Source organism: Scomber japonicus, chromosome 9, assembly GCF_027409825.1.
Source record: "Scomber japonicus isolate fScoJap1 chromosome 9, fScoJap1.pri, whole genome shotgun sequence".
Taxonomy (NCBI): domain Eukaryota; kingdom Metazoa; phylum Chordata; class Actinopteri; order Scombriformes; family Scombridae; genus Scomber; species Scomber japonicus.
The window spans coordinates 32242689-32262726 of NC_070586.1; the positions used below are offsets into that span (position 1 = coordinate 32242689).

General features: G+C 42.2%; 1 protein-coding gene across 1 annotated transcript; it reads left to right on the top strand.

Annotated features, from left to right (window-relative positions):
• The first annotated feature begins 12917 nt into the window (after window positions 1-12917).
• On the top strand, window positions 12918-17261 carry zgc:65851 (uncharacterized protein LOC321113 homolog). The gene is made up of 4 exons (XM_053324725.1): window positions 12918-13673; window positions 15466-15783; window positions 16124-16248; window positions 16880-17261. Exons 1-4 carry the CDS (start codon window positions 12918-12920, stop codon window positions 17259-17261), a joined length of 1581 nt encoding a protein of 526 aa, XP_053180700.1.
• Window positions 17262-20038: the final 2777 nt, after the last annotated feature.

Consider the following 20038-nt stretch of genomic DNA (forward strand, 5'->3'; position numbering starts at 1 on the left):
CACTTTACAGCGGTTGCAGCACCGTCACCAGATGATGTCATCTAGTGAGTGTTTGAAAAACATGTCATGTCGTGCCGTGCAGCGCGACAGAGTTCGTGGACACTATATAGACTGTGTGCGTGTTGGTGTTAAACTGTCAGGGGGTGTGGTGGGAGTGGGGGTGGGGGTGGGAGTTGGGGCTGGCCGGCAGCAATACGTCCCTAAAGTACCCAAGCTTTGGTGGGCTGGCTCTTAATTACCCTGTAATTTTATGTCTACACTTGACATTTAGAGGAAAAAGTAACAAAAACGAACAAAAAAAAAAGAACCTCATGCAGCATGAGATTGTGAAGGGGTCGGGGGATTCGGGTGGAGAGGGGGGGAGGGGGTTTGTGTGGGTGGGGTTGGATGTTTTCTGCCTCTCTCTGACGACTGTGGCGTTTTTACAGCATCCTTTTAGTATCATACATGTGTGTGCGTGTGCGTACGTGTGTGTGTGTGTGTGTGTGTCACATCAGGGGTCACTAAGCAGGTTTGGAAAACTTCTAACACCAGCCACCAGGGCCGAATGCTGGTATATTTTGGCAGGTGCTGGTTCTATTTTCTTTTATACACTACTTCACTGCCCCGTTCACCAGGTTTATTATCTGGAAGGGAAAGAGCCTATCTACTGAGAGCAGTCGAACAGACTGGAGCACATTCCACTACGTAGAGAGGACAGGCAGGTGAGACCGAGAGCACGATTATTTTTTGCAAGTGGATGTTCCTGCCAATAATTTATGAAGGAGGAGCTCATTTGGAAACGAGTCTAGTCGCCCTGTAACAGAAAGAATGGCTTTGACTTTTCAGCGAGATCGCACCGGAGCTTTTTCCGTTTGCGTTCACACCTGAAAAGCATCAAAGTGTTAAAAACCACAGATTTTCTGTCCTTATGCCTTGCCTTCATAGCTATTTATTGTTTCTGCAGAAATGTACTCCTTTTAATGTAAATAGTTTACAGAAAGATCTCTATGTCTATCCAAAAAAAAGTATTTATTAGATATACTAAATATATAGATGAATATAAAAAATATATTTAATTAGTCATAGCCTATGTTCTTCTTGTGAGGTTTATTGAGAGTTTCCTGTGTAGTTTGTTTGCACAGCCTAGTCAATCCATAGAATATTTAGAAATGTCTCTTGTGCCTAAAGGCTTTGTGTCTGTTCAGGATTCGGCACGGTGCTCCTAGAAAATGTTTTCTTTGTGGTTGATGGTCATTTTTTAGCTGTTTCTCAAAGCCATCTTGCTCCTTGTTTGTTATTTAAAGAAGGGGGGGGGCGAATAATAGGACAAAAAAAACAGAATAATTTCTAAAAACGTGATTTATAAAAAGTGAGAGAAGCTGGTGGCCAGGTTGAGATTGTGGGGTTTCTTCTGGCTCTGTTTTCCCAGGACCCTCAAACACAAAAAAAAAAGTGGCTTCCACCGTCCGGAGAGATTATACAGTTGATTGTTTGGTAAGGGGAAACCACGTCAGGGAGAGAGGACTGCAGCTTATTTTTGAATGTAGACGTCCTCCGTCCCTGCAGCATAGCAGCACGGTGCCAAAGGAACCTCCAGCTCCTGCGTCCGCCACTCGAGATTCTCCCGTTGAAGCATGAAGATGGTACACCAAAAGAGTTAAAAGACAAAAAAAACAAAAAAGAAATCAGAAAAAATAGATATTAGTTGTTGAGTGTGGAATGCTGCTTTTTTTTTTTTGTCCAAAATTGTAACATTTTGAAACGGAGATGAACTGTGTAGCCACGCTGTAAGGGGGGGGGGGGGGGGAGTGGGCTTTAAGGGGAAATGTATTGAAATGTAGGTGTGAGTGGGCAGGTGCATTCGCTGACCATCTGTCAGTGTGTGTGCGGTGTGTGTGTATGTGTGTGTGAGCGTGTTTCGTCACTGTCTTCAGAGAGACATTTTTTTTGGAGGGGGGGGGGGGGGTTTAAAAAAAGAAAAAAACACTAAGGCGATGTTTCTGTTCTGGTTTTCTGTTTACTAGTAAAATGCAAAAAAAAAGTCCACTTGACAAAGACTTCATGTATTAACCGAAGCATTAATGTCTGTGGGAGTCTTCTGTCTCCTCCTCTTTTTTTTTTTTTCTTCCCTTTTTTCATTTTTTTCCCTCCATCCATGGCCTGTTGTCTGTCTTCCGCCAATCCGCATGTGTGCGTGCGTTTTTAAGCGTGACTCCCTCCTCCACATGCTGCGTTGGCATCCGTGGTTGCGAGGGGAGGCGGGCATGTAAGTTGGGTGGGTGGTGGTGGTGGTGGTGGTGGTAGGGGGAGATAGTGGGGGGGAGGGTGAGCAATGTATGTGTAAATGAGCACATGCGACTAATGCCCACCCATCTCTCTCTCTCTCTCTCTCTCTCTCTCTCTCTCTCTCTCTCTCTCTCTCTCTCTCTCTCTCTCTCTCTCTCTCTCTCTCTCTATCTATCTCTATCTCTATCTCTATCTCTATCTCTATCTACAAAGACCCTGGTGCTTTCATCATCTCCCTTAAGAAGCAGGTGTGGAATCTCTCAAAGAACAAGACTGCAGTCAGACCAGTTGTTTAAGCTACAGGTTTTTAGCATCAGGGGATTTCATGTTCATGTGTATATTTGGTTTATTTTGCACATTTTATTTTTTCCTCTCCCTGCATACAAAGTGGCTAACATTGCCTTAAAAACAGACACAAATGTAAGACCTAACAGATGATATGTATGAGTGTGTGTGCGTGTGTGTATGTATGTGTGTGTGGGTGGGTGCGTGCGAGTGTGATGTATCGACATGTATCACAAAGGTCATTCCCTTTCATTGTGACGGTCTCAGGCGTGGTGCTTTCATGCATTACACAATACACGCACACAAACACACACTGTCACACATACACATAAACACAGCAACAGCAACGCAGACACACCGCGTCATAGCTCCATGAACATCGTCGTCGCCTGCTGCCTTTCTCCTCGGAAAGGTCACGTGTCCGTTTTGTCGAGTAATAACTTAAAAAAAAGGTGAACGTTTTGTGCACTTACTTTTTAAGAATTGGAGAATTTGGACACTTGTCTTCTAAAGAAAATCACTTCAAATGTGGGGGGAAAAAACCCTTTGGAAAAGAATTGTGGGGCAGCAGTTTATATTTGCCAGTGATATTAAAGAAATAAAACATTTGAAACCCTTGTTTACCTACCTAGCACCTTGTCATTGTCTTTATTTATGGTTTACTATTATTTGAGAACAAGTGAAGGCTTTTACCAATACAACTCAACCCTCTTGTTCTTTATACAGTGAATAATCTTCATGTGGAGGTTGAATAGACAGTAATGAGGAGGTTTTAGCACAACTGATAAATGAAAGCCTTCCATGGGGGCCTGATCCTTGCCAAGCCATCCAGTGTGGTTTATAGTAATCTGTTGGCCAAATCCCAGGTTTGTATGATCACAGCCATCTGACTGCTGCTCAATAACCAACACGCACTAAGCCAGTGAAGGAGAGGAAAAGATGGGGGATGGGTATCTTGAAAAAGCATCCTGTATTCCTTCTGGAGCTGGTTGAATGCTGAAGGGGGAGGGAGCCATAGAATAAGGTTTATTTTCCATCATGGAGAGCTCTAACTCCTCACCATGCTTCAACATCATAAATGTACACTGTAGACTTTGACTTTTAATCTTGCCTGAAGCTCCAGTGGGTGAAATGTAGAAATGCTCACATGTGCCCAGTTTTTCTGGATGAACGGCTTGTCTTTGCTGTTTATACCTGCACCACACTGACATTTAGGCTCCAGTGCTCCATTGTATAGTAGATGTGTCAGACAGATACTGGTTTTGTATTGATAATCCATAAATCAACCAGACAGGATTCCCCACTCTGATATGAAAAATGGGATTGTCGTTTTGATTTCTTGGGTATTGTAGAATTGATCAACACTAATGGCTGTCGGCTGTAGTGGATTGGACCTTGATGTCCTAATTAAAGGGACTGTAGGACACTTACCAAGATAGAATAGCAGGAAAAAAATGCAAAAAAATGATCATATATTTTTTAACCTCTAATCTTTTAAATTGTAGTTATAATTATTAGAATATTAACTCATCGGGTTTGGGCTGCAATAAACTATTTTTTTTAGTTTGACTTTATAAAATGAAGTTCTTAGTAACGCTAGCTAATTTCAACATCTGTAGCACCGTCCAATCCAAAGCAGTGAAGTACAAAATCAGGACTGTAACATTAACACAATTTCAGTTTTAGGGAGGCAAATTATACCAAACTGCTAATCATTTGTAAATGTAGGTGATGCTATTACTTAGTTTTATTTCTATGTCTACATGGAGAAACAGCTTACTCTTAAATCTTGACATCAGTATTAAACATCACATGTCAGCCATTCTCTTTATGACCTCTTGTGCTCCTCACAATTGATGTGTCATACATTATAAAGCTAAAGTTAGCTCTGTCAGTTGGTTGTGTTAGCCACATTACACCATGGCAGTCACTGTAACAACCAGTTTGTGCAGTTTAACTTTTTAAAATCTAGTATTCATTAACCGTCACTTTCTAAACACATGAAGTTTGAATGTGTACATAGCTGGTGCAACTGGCTCCACAAGTGTTGACAATGTGTCATTTAAAAAGTTCAAAAGACGGCATAAAGACTGGAAACAGGGAAACTAAATAACTTAGCATTGTCAAACTTCCTGGAGTCTCTGCTGGTTGGCTAGTAGACTCATATTGAGACAATACTGCTCCTACCCAAGAAACAGTCCTGCACAAACCCCCCATAAAACCACACATTGTTGTTTTTATTCTTCAATTTAATAAACAAACCAGAAATGATTTGTTGATCAGTGAGCTTAATTGGTGCTGGTAGGTGAATTGTGTTACCTTTAGACAAAGCTAGGCTAACTTTCTCCTGTTAATATATATATTAATATATATATTCATTCAAGACAAAAAAATCAAATAAACGTATTTCCCAAAATGGGTAACTTTTTATTTAGGTATGCATAAAGAAGAGAAAGAAGAAAGAAAAGCTAAAGTTAAAATAATCAAACCTCCTTTAATTTCTTTTTTTTTTATAACATTGTAATTCAAGAACACTCAGCAGTATACTCTTACAGTGCTTCATATCAAAATAATTAGAAACCTGAGTAATTATGAAGATCCATAATTCATAGAGTCTATGGGTTAAGCAGTGCTGGAAGCAGAGCTGTGTGTCCTACCAGTAGACAGCACAATGTCGAGGTTATAGCGAATGACTCCACTTTGCAGTGGGGGAGGTACAGCAGGGTCAGGACTGTCAAAGAAAGGCTAAGAGAGGCTCAACACAATGGAGTGGACAGGACACTCTCTGAATGCCAGTCAGGACCAACGGATAATACAGTTAATTACTGTGTTTTGCTGAATTACTCATGTCATCTGTGTATTTAAGTACTTATGTATATATGTATGTGTCCATGTAGCTATCTTCCTTAGGTCACATCCTATGGTAAAGCATCCACCAAAAGACACACCTCAGGAAATAGACATTGAAATGCAGTTTAGCCCAAGCCAAGCACAACATGGTCCAGCTAAGTGTATTGACTTAACCTACCTGTATTTAAAGAAAGGTTATTGACAGCCTTATGCAAGTAGTGTGTTTGTTTGCAGGTGTGTGTCAGAGTCACAGGCCTACTGACCCACCTCGCCACGTCCTCAGTTGTCAGATTAGTCAAATCTAGCAGCTTATCCAGGTCCTGTACACCCAGCTTACTGTGACCTTCGCCTCCCCTGACTGCTCATGCACTAGTACACACCTACAAACACACACACACACACACAGGCAAACTTGCATTTCAACAAGCAAGCTTAATGCAGTGAACACGCCCATGTGACATATGCACCCAAGCATCACAATCAAACAACAAATGACATGTTCCATGGAAACACACAACAACAGCAAGCCCTTGGGAACAATTGAGTGAGTACACAGTCATTCTATCACTTAAAGGCATCCAGCCACCAATAGAGAATACATAATGTCTCCCTCCACCCCCTGACTCCACCCACAGTCATAACGATGATGGTTGTTGTATGATGATGATTAAGTACAGTTAAAAATAGAGTGGTAATTATTTTAACGTAATAGTTAATTACAGTTTAAAAAAAAAAAGTCCTATCAGATTTGAGCTCAGGACTCATCTTGAGAATTGCTTTATTAAACTGGGTAAATGATCTGGATAACTGGATTATGAATTATCTGTCTGATGTGTAGAAGGCTACATAGTCTCATTGACTGATCCTGTCACAGTGACAGGATTATTAATCATCATAAATAATGAATCAGGTTACCGCTGGTGAGCCACATGTATAAAAGTGCACACAACCCCATTCTTAATTTGGAGACGTGCGTATCGTTCCTGTTGCTGTGTGATGGCTGCAGGCACTCAATGAACTCAGAGGACAGAATCCTGCAAACAGTTTTGGGCAACAAACAGAACATCAATTACTAACTTTTCTACAAAACTCAAAAAATTACAGTGACATGTGAATATAATCAGTAGGATTTATTGATCCATTGCTTTACAGACGTCGTCTTTGGCGTGTACAGACAAAGTAAAATAATGTAACCCCAGGATATATGAGGTGTTTTGTCTTTATTTATTACATTACTAACAGGAAACCCTTTCTTTTACAGGGAAAACCCCATATTTACACAGTTAGAGTCAAGAGCCTTGCCCAAAGGCACCTTAGTGGTGGAAATAAGGGCGAGCCAGATGCTGATTTAATGCTTTTTTTTCACTCTCCCGATATATTTTCACTTCATCCTGTCAGTCTGAGTATTCAAACAACAATCCTTCAGTCACAAGCTCACTTCTCTAACCTTTAGGCCACCACTGCACTACTTTACTGCAAATGTTTCATGTAAGTCATACAAATGATTAATTTGAGAGCACAAACTATTACATTGTGTCTTCACGAGACCCCCGAAGCTCCATAAATGCGTACTTGATTTGTTCTGTCTGCGGAAGGAAGAGGAAGAGCACGAGCACATAGAAGTAATGTAGCCAAATGATGCCAAGCCTTTTTGGCATCTGTTAGCAAATATCACATTTATTTATTGAGGAGCTATTTAAAATGTGGATGCTGAGGGATGTTATCATGCATGGATGTATCAGTCAACTTCTAAAGGAAAGAAGAACCATGGTTACAGAGGTTAGATGAGATTGTGAATACTGGAAGAACCTCACTCAGAGTTGGTCAGATAATTGCTCTCTCTGAAGGAGGACTGAGGACTCCAGCTGTACTCCATAGTCAAAAGTTGACCTGAAGGCAGAAACTCAGGACACTAAGGGACTGCATCAGCATACTTCCCTTGGACAACAGTTCCTCGCTCTTTTCTGTGCTCATGTTAGACCCCTAACTGAGAAGGAGATGGTGACATTCGTCACAGATTTCCTCAAACGTTCATGTGATAGAGACATGGAAGCATGTGGTGAACCTAAATAGCACTCCAGTGCTGTCAGTATTTGTAAGAAATGCTGTGGTCGCAGCCTTTTCCTTCACAACCTGCATTTGGTCAGGCCGCTGCCCACCCTGCAGTATCTGAAAGGTCCTCAAGGTGTCAGAGTACATCAAGGAAGATATACAAGTTCCTGATATTTGGCTGCTCCTGGCTGAAATCATGACCCTGATGGTAGACGAGGGAGGAATCCTCTTGGGAGAGCTGTTCAACCACATCAAGGACTTGGTGCCTCGTGTGATGTCTGGTGTCCTCCTGGCAAACACAGTCAACTTACTGAGCTACAGAATCGCCCCAAAGGATCTTGAAACGAAATGGATGAAAGCCGAGCTAAACTAGCAGGATTTCCCCAAGGAAGATCAGGGTGTGGAGAAATTCCTTCCCCTTTGGAGGGTTCAGTTAACCTTATAAGCCCACAGTAGTACCTCTCACCCTCAACCAAGCCCTTATTCCCCTCTATGATAATTTTTCTATAGTTTCATTATGTCAGAATTTTAATTCAACACATTTCTAATCCTCTTCTTTTCAACTGAGCCTCATAGATTTCATCACCTGAATAGGAGCCCCATTACTGATTGTAATGCCAGAGCCAGATGTGACTGAGTGACAACAGCCTTAAATAATAATCCTCCATCACATCTGACAGCTTAGATCAAGGGATAGAGACTTGATTGTGTGTGTATAGGCGTGCTATGCATGTGTGTGTATGAAAACAGATGGAGGAGATCGTCTGCATACGGGAAAGGGAGATCTCAGGGGACTGGAGTGAAGAGTGCACATCAGACAAGATCAGTGCATCCAAGACAGAACAAAAGCAAGGGAGCTGAGCGGCCTGTACGTGACACAGAAACCCTCGCTTAGTGTGTGTGAGTAACACCTGGCATATCAAAGCACCAAAGAGAAACCAGTTTCAAAGGAGCAGTACTGCTGGAGAGTGTTTTGCGTCGAGGGCCTCCTTGGAGAACTGGGAATTTCTGAGTTATTAGATGCCTGTATATGTACAAAGAAAATAATGCCATTCAGTGATTAGAGATTTGAATGTACAGTATGTGTAGTTAAGCATATGTAATCACTCACATGGCAGATGTTTTGTTTACAATGTGCTGAATGTAATAAATATGTAATCAATCAAAGTACATTAACTGATGAGGGCCACACACTGCACACAGCTGAGCTTGAACAGTGTTTACAGTGTTATGAAACCACAGTGAGGATAGTGTGGCTGTGCTGGTAGCAGCAGTGGCTGAGGCAGCAGAAGGAGAAAGGTTAGCAGGCTGGCATAGCAGGCTGGAGAAAGGGGAGTCACTATATATTTGAGTCCCAACAGGGGAGATGGGTACAGGCCAAGGTGAATAAATAATACACTTCCTCCTACCTCAGCATCAACATGGTGACATTCTATTAAAGCATGCAGAGTGAGGACTGCATCTTTTACTCCATACCGACAGATTTAAACATCTAAAGATAATCAGATTAATCGCATTGACTTTATATAATAACTATAAACCATTGTGAACCAGTTGAACCAGTTTTATATGCTGTAACATTGTTAATAAAAGGGCTTCACAATCGCTTATTGTGTATATGAACATTTTTTGTATTTAGAAAAAAGAAAAATAGCTGGAAACCTGTAAAATGACTCTTTATAAGTAAATCTGAACATTAACATCTGTTAGCTCTAGCTTGCTAGCATGACATATGAGCACCAGTGAGAAACTGCAGGAAATGAACAGTCCCAAACCCATCAAACTAGCAACGTTAGCATAAAAAAGATAAGGTTAGCATGAATTCAATTCCTGTTCTTTGCCTGTTGTACAAGTTAAGAGCACACAGGCTAAGCCTCTCATTAGCTACATTAGCATAAACAGTATGAATTTATAAAAACATACCAGGTAACATGCAGTCTAACATGCCATATTTGTGTTATTTTAATAGTATTATTTATCTGTCACATAATCAGGAAAAGAGACTAAGCATGCCTATTTGTGACACTGCGTGACACATTTTTAAAATGTGATGTTTTTTTGTAATTTTCTAACATTTTTTTGTAATACTGATCTCCCCATAAGTTCTCAGTCATTGTATTTGTTGTTTTTTTCATGGCAAACATTTTGACAGGTCATAGCAAGAAAAACACAGGTAAATGTTCATATTAATGCCTCTGTAAACCATGCTGGTGAGCTGGCATGCACATTAGAGGGCCCTGAAGCTAACACAGCCATCATTAACCTGTAGTTTGTCTACTGTTAAATACCAAAATAAATGCTATTAAAAAAGGTAAATTATTCAGTGTATATTTGTGTCCATTTTATGCTTTTATTCTTAGCATGATATATGTTTTACTGTTCTTTTTTTTTCAGCAGTCTTTCACTTGTTCCACCATTTGCTGTTCCCTGAAAGCTTCCTGTCTGTCTCTGCTGGAGGAACAGCGCCCTCTTCCTGTCATCTACTGTAAAACACCTTTGGCTCTGCCTGCATGTAGGAGGCAAAGTAAGGGCTGCTCAAGGCTGCCAACTGTTGTCTTGTTTGTTTACACTCATTGCACTTGTCTCAGTATTAATGTTGCAGTTGTAGATTTATGTTCAAAAACGCTGCACACATTTCTCCTGCACACTCACCTGAAAGCCAATCTATTATACAGCACTGAGGCCATCTGCAGCAGTTTTGTATTACGGCTGATGGGATACTTCTGAGTGACTGAGTGAATGGAGATTTGATGGCATGTATCACTTTACTGAGTGGTAGGTATGATGCTTTCAGCTGAATAAATCAAATAAGGGTGGCGTCTGTCCCGTCCCTCGTTATACAGAGCTCCTTAGTAACTGTAGAGGAGGACGGTGAGGTTGAGAGACACACATCATGATAGAAATCAGACATCTCCAGCTACCTGACATTTCCTGCTGAGTCACTGGAGTCCTCCCTCTTCAATAGGCCCTTTTGTTACTGCAGAAGGTCAAAATGGCTGGGTGGATAAGGTGCAACAGTCTCTCTCTCTCTCTCTCTCTCTCTCTCCCTCTCTCTCTCTCTCTCATACACACACATACACAGAAACACACACCTAAATGAGTCTGCTCAGGACTGTGTTAGGGTGCATCCAGCTCTTTTCAGTACAGAGGGAAGCATACGGATGTTTACACAGTCCTGATGAAGAGAACTGCAGTCTTGTGTGTGGTACATTTCGTTTTCACTTCACTGTAAAGCTGAAACCTGAGAGGCGGAAAGTTTACTGAACATCAGGTTAATGTTAGCTGTCATTACGCAGTGTGTTTGTAAATCCTCAGTGACGTCCTGCAGCTTCATATCCTAGAAACGGACAGGTTCGGTGACCTTGAGGGTTGATCAGTACACCCCACTCTTCTATTACAGACCCCTAATAGCTGTTTTTTTAAAGGGAGTTTCTCCAAATTTGAATCAGGGGTCTAAGAACAGATGATGTTATTGTTGTAAAGCTCCCTGAGGCAAATTTGAGATATTAGGCTATACAAATAAACTTGACTTTACTTGAAGCTTCTCATATTCTCAAACCTTCTCATATATCCATATTATGTCCATAATCATGAAGAAGCTATAATATGTGATAAGTTCTGTAATAATAGAGACACTAAGATTTTTTGTGCATCAGCCCAGGTCTGATGGAGATGTGAAGTACCACTGATGCTTTAGTGCCCTCTACTGACTGAAGTGTGTAAGTAAGAATTTATCTAGTCAGTCTCACAGTACCTGGAGTTGATTTTGACACTGTTATGAAATATGTATAGCACTCTCTTGAAATAAGAGGATGATACTTATGCAGGAAGACACTTGTGAAATAAAAGCAATGAGCTGATTTTTTCTAAAACAATTGAATCTACAGTATGAAGCCACCAGTGTCATATTTTATGAAACATAATGTTTACAGAGAAATAAGATTGTTGAGTTGGATAATGCTGCAGTTCAAACATCTTAGAGTGACATATGCTGAATTGTTGCTGTATAAGAAAAGATTTTTAGCTTTGTAAGTTGTTTTTTTAATCCAAATGACTGATGTTTCTACTAAAAACACTATAATATTGAGAGTACATGTAATAATATCTTCATTCACAGTGGAAACAGCCTCCTAAGAAGTGATTTGGGGTGATTTAGGATGACTTTGCAGTCGCTTTGATGTACATTTCTCACTGTTTGAGCCGTTTTCCTGGCAAAAGTGTGAGTTTGAGCACAGGAGGAGTCTTTCTGTGGTGCTTGGAGGTGGAGAGGCTGCAGTGGGTGGATGTTCTTCTCTCCTTTGCAGGGGCGTGGTCGCTCTCCTGCCTGGATCAGGACCAAGGCCAGCGACAGCTCTGCGCAGCACATACACAGGCCACACACGACTTTCCTTCCCAAAACAACTGAATATTGTATGTAGGTAACTCATTCTGACTAAGGATAAAATGTATGCACCTTACACCATGGATGTAATGATAATACACCCAAGAAACTATTTATATTACTCTTTAATTAATCAGGGAATCAAGCTGAGAGGCATCTTTGTGCATGGGCGTGATTCAAGTGATGAAGTTTTATAGAGTGTATATGGCGAAAAGCACAATTAAAGGCTGCTGATAGAAAGCATAATTTAATACCTTTCTGTCTCATGTAATGTCATATCTTTGTTGTGATGCAGTGATAATGAATTACACGAGTTTATCCACCATATAAAATACCACTGCATCCACATTCCAGGACTGTTTGAGGCTCCGATGATGTGGAACTGCAACAATCAGGCCACTTTAATGAGTCTCATCCCGTATTCCGATATTGCGGAGGTCGGAGGAGGATGAGAGCGTCTGGATGCGGACTGCAGCACCAAAACTCACTCTGGCACACATCGATCCCATTTGCCATTCTGCTGGGACAGCAAAGAAAAACTGCAATGACAGTGACCAGTGGTGTGAGGTAACATGAGATAGTCCAGAGGGATGTTGAATGTACTGGGGGGGAGATCAGACTACATACATGATTTTATTATAATGTGATTTTTATTGTCATGTAAATAAATGAGCCCATGAAAGTGATTGGAAAGAGTGAAAGTGAAGTTAAACATCAGTGAGCTCTCAGGTCAAACACAGCACAACCCCCCACCCAAAGCGTGATCTTCATTTAAAGTGGTTGTGTGTTGATGTCTGAGTTACACGGCAGAAAAGAGGGGCTGCATGAGTGAATTCGTGTCTCCCCAGAGGGTGGAGGCTTTCTGCAAAAGCTTGCAGGTTTCCCCTCATCCTCTGTTGTCCCTGCGTCAAATGATGCGCCGGCTCCTTCACTATAAAAGCACCTGTCCTGGCCAGACATCACTCGCATCTCACTAACTCTCTCTCACACACACTCACCCTCACGCACTCCTGAGCGCCACACACACTCTCTCTCTCCGTTACAGAGCAGTCGGGCCGGACACCACCACGGTAAAGGAAACATGAGTTACTCCGGCGACATTTACAGCAGCAGCAGCTCCTATCGGAGGATCTTCGGAGAGGCCCCCCGGTCCGGCCGCTTTGGAGTGGGCAGCAGCAGCAGCCCGTCCCGCCTTCATACTGCGGGGTACCGCAGCAGCAGCCACCGCACCTATGGTTCCCCCTCCGGTGTCTCCTCCACCACCTACCGCAGGACCGCGGCGGCGCCCGGTCGCGGGCTCTCCTCCATGCAGGAGTCCATGGTGGACCTGACCCAGTCCACCGCGGTCACCAACGAGCTGAAGATCATCCGCACCAACGAGAAGGAGCAGCTGCAGGGCCTCAACGACCGCTTCGTGTCCTTCATTGAGAAAGTCCACAACTTGGAGCAGCAGAACAAAGTCCTGGAGGCGGAGGTCACTCTGCTGCGCCAGCGCCACAATGAGCCATCCCGCCTGCACGAGCTGTACGAGCAGGAGATCCGCGAGCTGCGGGGACGCGTTGAAGAGCTGACCCACGAGAAGAGCCAGATGCACCTGGACTGCGTGCAGATGAACGACACGCTGGAGCGCGTGCGGGAGAAGCTGGAAGAGGAGAGCAAGCTGCGTGAGGAGGCGGAGAACACCCTGAAGGGCTACCGTAAGGACGTGGACGACGCCACCCTGGCGCGCCTGGAGCTGGAGAAGAAAGTGGAGGCACTGCTGGATGAGATCGCCTTCCTCAGGAAAGTTCACGAGGAGGAGCTGCAGGAGCTGCAGACGTCACTGCAGGCCTCTCAGGTAGGCCACACTGACAGGTGGTGCCGTGACTCATTATCAGTAACTCATCTCAATGTCACACTGCCCAAAACACCGCAACATACCTGCATCCAGTTTCCAGTCAGATCCACACAACATGTTAAACCATGTACTTCATATCAGACCTGAGGCTTGATCAGTGACTTTAATGACCTTATCAAAGTCCATTATCTATATTGTATAGTGACATCCTGAGCCTATGATATAGTATAATAACTTAAATGTTATTAAGTACACTAGAAGTGAGTGACAGTAAATATGATTATCTATATAATGTGAAATGTTTTATAGTAGTGTAGGATGTGCAGACCTTTAACAAAGCTGTTAGAGACCTGAAACATCACATCAAACTATTTTCCTGTGCGCAAGACTCATCAAACTCACCACTGCGCACTGGATAATTGATGGCACTGCATTTCCGTTTCAGCACCGCGCGCTGTCCCGCCCTCCTCCCCTCTGGGGTCTCGAGCGTCTCTGCAGCGTCCCACGCGCAACGTCACGCCCCCGTGCAAAAACTTTAAGATGCAGTTAATATAAATCTCTACATGATGAGGCTGGTAGCATATAGAAATATACTACATATGTGGTAAATAAACAAACTTTAGAAGTAAGGTCGGAGTTTGTAGGCAAAGTGTCGCCATTTATATTTTTGTGAAAATATACTGATGATTTCGTTAAAGGAGGTGAGGGGAGGTGGTGGAGGGGGGAGGGGAAGGGTGGGGGCTGTAATGCGGAGAAATAGCGCATAATCCAGGGGTGTGGTCGTCCCAAAGGAAAACAGTCAGGATCAACCCTATGAAGTACACTAACGCTTGGTATTAGTGCCAATTTATAGATAAATAGTTTTAACAGCAGCAAAACTTTGTAAATATTGTCCAAATGTCACAAAAAAAGTTTTTATCCTGAGCCCAAACACTTTGAAATGCATCAATTAGAAAACCATCAATAATATATTGATTCGTGTTCACTAATAGAAGCTGGTCTAATTACTTTCAGTTTTATGGCACTATTAATAAAAAGAACAGACTTGTCATTGGATGTGAATGAAAGCAGAGGGCAACTTCTACTTTGAGCAGGAATCAGTTGAATGAATGTATAGTGCTAAGTAAGCATTTGAGTGATGGTTGCTGGGTAGATTTCTCCAGGGTCTCTGCCTATCCCTGCAGGGAGTATTATTGCCATGTAAGCTATTGACAGCACAGCTTTCTCCAGCAGAAATAAGCCTGAGTCAGCAGAGGATTCATCAGCCCTGCAGTAGTCCACATCATTGGCTGCGACTCAGCTCATCGACATAAGGCTCACCTCATGCATATATGTATGTGTTAGCACAGGGAACACCTTCCACCTGCAGCACAGAGACTGATTAGTTTAGTGGTCACTGTTGTGGTCAGTGTGGGCAGTTTATGAGTCCAGTGTGCCTAAAAATACTTGTTTTATGATCCATGGTGAAATTCAGTATGTTCAACAAACTAGAACCTTTTTTAAGAAAAGGAAAAAAAGTAGCATTTCAAACTCCTGTTACACACTGTCACTTTAAACTTGAATTACCCTTGTTGACAGATGAGATTATTGCCTAATAAAAATAAATATAGTTTATCATGGGGGCGGGTGGGGGGGGGGGGGGGGGGGGGGGGGTGACTTATATAACTCAAATGATGTAAAAGCAGAAAGAAACAAAGTACAGTAAAGCAATTAAACAAAATGTGAACAATTATGATTTAAGGGTTACTATAATAACCCTTAAATGCTCCTGTTCCACCTCTCTTACACCCAGGTGTCAGTGGAGATGGATATGAGCAAACCGGATCTGGCTGCAGCCCTGAAGGACATCAGGGCCCAGTATGAGAACCTGTCATGCAGGAACCAGGCCCAGGCAGAGGAGTGGTACCGCTCCAAGTTTGCCACCGTGACCGAGTCCGCTGCCCGCAACCAGGATGCCATCAAGCATTCCAAGGAGGAGCTGAGCGAGTACCGCAGGCAGGTGCAGGCCCGCACTTTGGAGATTGAGTCTCTCAGGGGCCACAATGAGGCCCTGGAGAGGCAGATTGCTGAGATGGAGGATCACCACAACAATGAAATTGGAGAGATGCAGGTATGTGAACAAGGTGGTGAGAGTTTGGTGTTTTTTGGGGGGAGCTTTGAGGGGTATGCGCTTATTTTGTATGTATCTAAAGCTGGAGCTGATTATCTGTCTCCAGACACTCAGCAGGGTCGGAACATGACCCAAGATGTTTAATTACAGGAGTGTGCTTTATGACCTACTTCAATACTAAAATATACCCAGTCCTTGTTCAGTGTGACAAGACTAAAGGCAAAGAATATTCAAACAATCCCTATTCACAAAGACACGTAAAATAATGAGCATTTCATAATATAATGTGTGTGTGTTTGTGTGTGTGTGTGTGTGTGTGTGTGTGTGTGTGTGATTGTAGGATACCATCCAGCAGCTGGAGGCCGCCCTGCGCAGCACCAAGGGAGAGATGTCCCGTCACCTGCGTGAATACCAGGACCTGCTGAATGTTAAGATGGCGCTGGATATTGAGATTGCCGCCTACAGGTTAGCTACATGCTTAACAACACAACACTCATCAATTAACTGACCTGCATTTAAATGTTTTAAGTTTTTACAGCGTGCCATATATGGAACCATCCTTCCCGTATTCAAAATAATTAGCTTCTACCACCTTAACATTTTTGAAGATGAAAATTCAGTTCAGTTTTGAAGTATTTTTCCACCCAAAGAAACATTAATATTTTTACCCTCAATGTCTCAAGAGGAAATAAACTTGAATTAGCTTTCACTCCCACTCAAACATTTGCTTTAAGCATTTTCAGAATTAAACTTTTCTGGGACGTCTGGTGGCCTAGTTTTTAAAGACACACACCATTTAATCTATATCTGTCTCCAGCTACACTGTAAATTATTCATAAAGGCAAAATGCCAAAAAAAGAGAGATCATTTTCCTCTTGAAAAGCTTCCATTGACAATATTGACAGTCAAATTGATGTGTGAAAGTCTTATTCAGGAGCAGTGATAGTGTTCTAGAGAAGAAAAAAACAGACAGCAGAGGTGCTGCCAATGATACTCCAGTGACATTAGATCTTTCAGGAGACAGTGAGATAATAATAGAAACAAATCCAGACTAAAAGGTGACGTCACCGCTTGCTCTTCGTCTCTGTCTGTGCAGGAAACTGCTGGAAGGCGAAGAGTGCCGCCTCAGCTCCGTGAGCGGCGCCATGGTCCAGTCCGGCTACCCCGGCTTCTCCTACATGTCGTCCCGTAGCTACGCCCTCGGCTCCTACAGGAAGTCCAGCGCCAAGCCAGAGGAGGAGGAAGAGGAGGTGGAAGAAGAGGAGAAGGAAGAAGAGGAGGAGGGAGAGGAGAATGAGGAGGAGGGAGAGGAGGGAGAAGAGGGAGAGGAGGGAGATGATGGAGACGAGCAGGAGGAAGGCGAGGGTGAGGGAGAAGAGGAGGAGGAAGAGGAAGAGGAGGAAGAGGAGAAGCCCAAAGAGAAGGATGAGAAGGAGAAGAAGAAGGAAGGCCCCACCGGAAAGAACAGCAAGAGCTAAACTGCTTGTCTCACCATCGGTATCATTATCATCATCATCATCAAAACTCATCACACTCAGTCACGTACTGTATATGGATCAGGTCCCTGTTCACATCATCTGTCTCACACACACACACACACACACACACACACAGACACACACACACACACACCTGACACCTGACACCTTCTGTATTCCTCTGTCTCTGTTTGCTCTGTGACTCAAAATTAAATTCAATGTAAACTCAAGCTTTAGATCGGAGTAGATGTATTAGCAGACGAGTTTCACCTAATCACATCCTCTGCCGATGTCGTCATGGTTTCACATCACAGTAAACGCAGAGAGAAGTGCGGAACCTTCCTCACGTGAGCAACAGTAGCCATGAAATCTCAATACGTAGGACAAGAGCAATCAAAACCTTTGGAGAGTAACAATACTGTCAGCACACAGACCTTAAAGATAAACGCACAGCTCAGCGCGAGCACGAGAAGCAGCCAGTCCAACTTTTACGGTGCTATTTGATTTTTACATATAAAAGTTGGGGAGTACTGTAAGTAAAAAAAAAGGATGTCTCTTAGAACAACGCTCTACCAGCTCATTCCTGAATGTCAGCTCGTTACGCTGCAAAGTTTAAAAAAAAAAAGGGATTAAACGCTCCTATTCAAACCAACAAATCCTACAACAACCCCTCTACAGCAGGCAAATGCTTTTTACTCCCCCTCTTTTATTATTCCGCTCCACTTGGTCTCTTCATCCCATCCCACCACGACGAAATGAAATGTACGCGTTCACCCATCGACGACCATTAAAAGATAACCCCCTTTTTTTCCAGTTTCTGTTTCAGTCACTGCAGTGTCACAGCACGGCAATAATGGCAACTCAGAGCTCTGAAAAACTGTATATAGAAAAATGTAATGGGAGGGTGGAGTTGTGTGTGTCGCTGGAGAGGAGAGAAGGGAGAAGTGCATCTTTTTTGAATGACAAATATAGAGTTTAAATTGCTGCTATATATCCTTATTTTTGGGAATATGAATTATCCCACCTTTGATTTGTTCATTTGTCAATAACTTTCTAACCCCCCGCCAGAGTTTCTTTCACTTCTTTCACTTGCTTTTTTTCCCCTTCACACAAACATGGCGGTGCTTTTTCTTTTAATTTAGCTGGAAACGGGAAACAAGGTGAAGGTGAGCGTGGTTGTCGGTGTCAGGCAGCTGATGGTGACACTGACAGCCCTCCACTCAGACTGCAAGTGGCAGGTGGGGCAGATGCTGCTGCGGTCCTGGTTATGTGGTGTCGCATATATAAGGGCTATTTTCACCATAACCCCCCTCTATATCGCTTTGCCCTAAACCAATTATATCACTGTTGCTCATCATTTTACAACCCCCCTCCCCCCAAACCCCCCAATCACTTCCTCAAGTAGTGCATTTTTTGTTTCCTTCTTCTTTTTGACAAATGAATGAACCAACGGGTATGAATGCATGGCCTGACTCTCTGAGCTTGAATATCTGCAGATGGGATAGATTTTTGCTTGTTGTGTGTTCAATTAAAAACTTGCCTTAACCATAACTGAAAAAAGAGAAAAAAAATAAATAAACATGTTTTCACCTGCATCTCACTTGTTTCTGGGGAGGCTGAGGAGTGCTGACACTTTCCATACTGTTCTGCTAAACAACTGTGACTGTACCGGCTGCTATCTCATGCAGTGATATTCCTCTCTAAGCCAAATAAAGACATTTAATAACCAAATATTCACTTTGTGTCTGTGTCTTCAGTTTTTAAAAAACATACAAAAATATTGAGCCTAGACTAAAAATACTACCTTAAAAGAACACATTAATTAACAAAATATTCACTCTAAAGTTTCAGTGTGATAAATCTCAATAAATAATGTTGCACTTACAAATCTAGTAAATATTGATTAATGGTGATTTTATATAGTTTTATAATATAGTTTTGGGGGCTTGTGTAGTGTATTTAGAGCTGATATATATAAAATAAATAAACATGAAGGGTTTGTATTTGCTGTGTTATAGCAATAATACTGAAAAGAAAGAGGCTTATTTCAGTTAATTAAATCCAGTGGTGAGTTTGTGTCCACTGGGAAAGGGAGGTTCTGTTTGCTTATGACTTTAGAGACTGAGGCGCCAATTTATGGATTGTGTACACAGGGTGAAATACTTTATGTCTCAAGTTACCATCACTGAGGCTCACAGTGCATTTTCACTTTATTTTATCTTTTTTCTATTAATGTTATCAAGTGAGTTCTATTTTTCATCTGATGATACATTCATCTTTTGTCCATGCTTTTATGTCCTTATAGTGTCCTTGTCCTGTAAATCTTGGTGTGTGTAATTTTCTTTGCTGTAAAGATAAAATAAGATAAGATATTCATTTATTTGTCCCACAGTGGGGAAATTTACATTATTGCAGCAGCAAATGGTAAAATAGAAAGAGCAAGTACACAAGCAATCAAAGCACAATAGTATAGTGAAAATATAGTTTAAAAATATTAACATTATAGTACATACAGCACAGTAAAGCACATTTCTTATATAATTGGTACTATACAAATAAAGCTATTTTTTATTATTTTCATTATTATGATAGCGCTCAGAGCCGAACACACAATCACATTATCTGTGCAGCATAAAACCAAAGAAAGTACATTGAAACATTTCATTTGTGGTTCCATGTATCCAGCATGGGTGCAGCACTAGCTGTTATGCAGTCTGTGCAGACAGATGTTGTCATTAAAATCCGAGCATATCTGTTGGGTCATATGAGTGTCTGGC

Bases quoted from the DNA above. Each gene is read 5' to 3' on its own strand.
- zgc:65851 (XM_053324725.1), top strand. From the start codon at position 12,918: ATGAGTTACTCCGGCGACATTTACAGCAGCAGCAGCTCCTATCGGAGG. The intron at 13,674-15,465 runs GTAGGCCACACT...TCTTACACCCAG, and splicing joins CGTCACTGCAGGCCTCTCAG to GTGTCAGTGGAGATGGATAT. The intron at 15,784-16,123 runs GTATGTGAACAA...GTGTGATTGTAG, and splicing joins ATGAAATTGGAGAGATGCAG to GATACCATCCAGCAGCTGGA.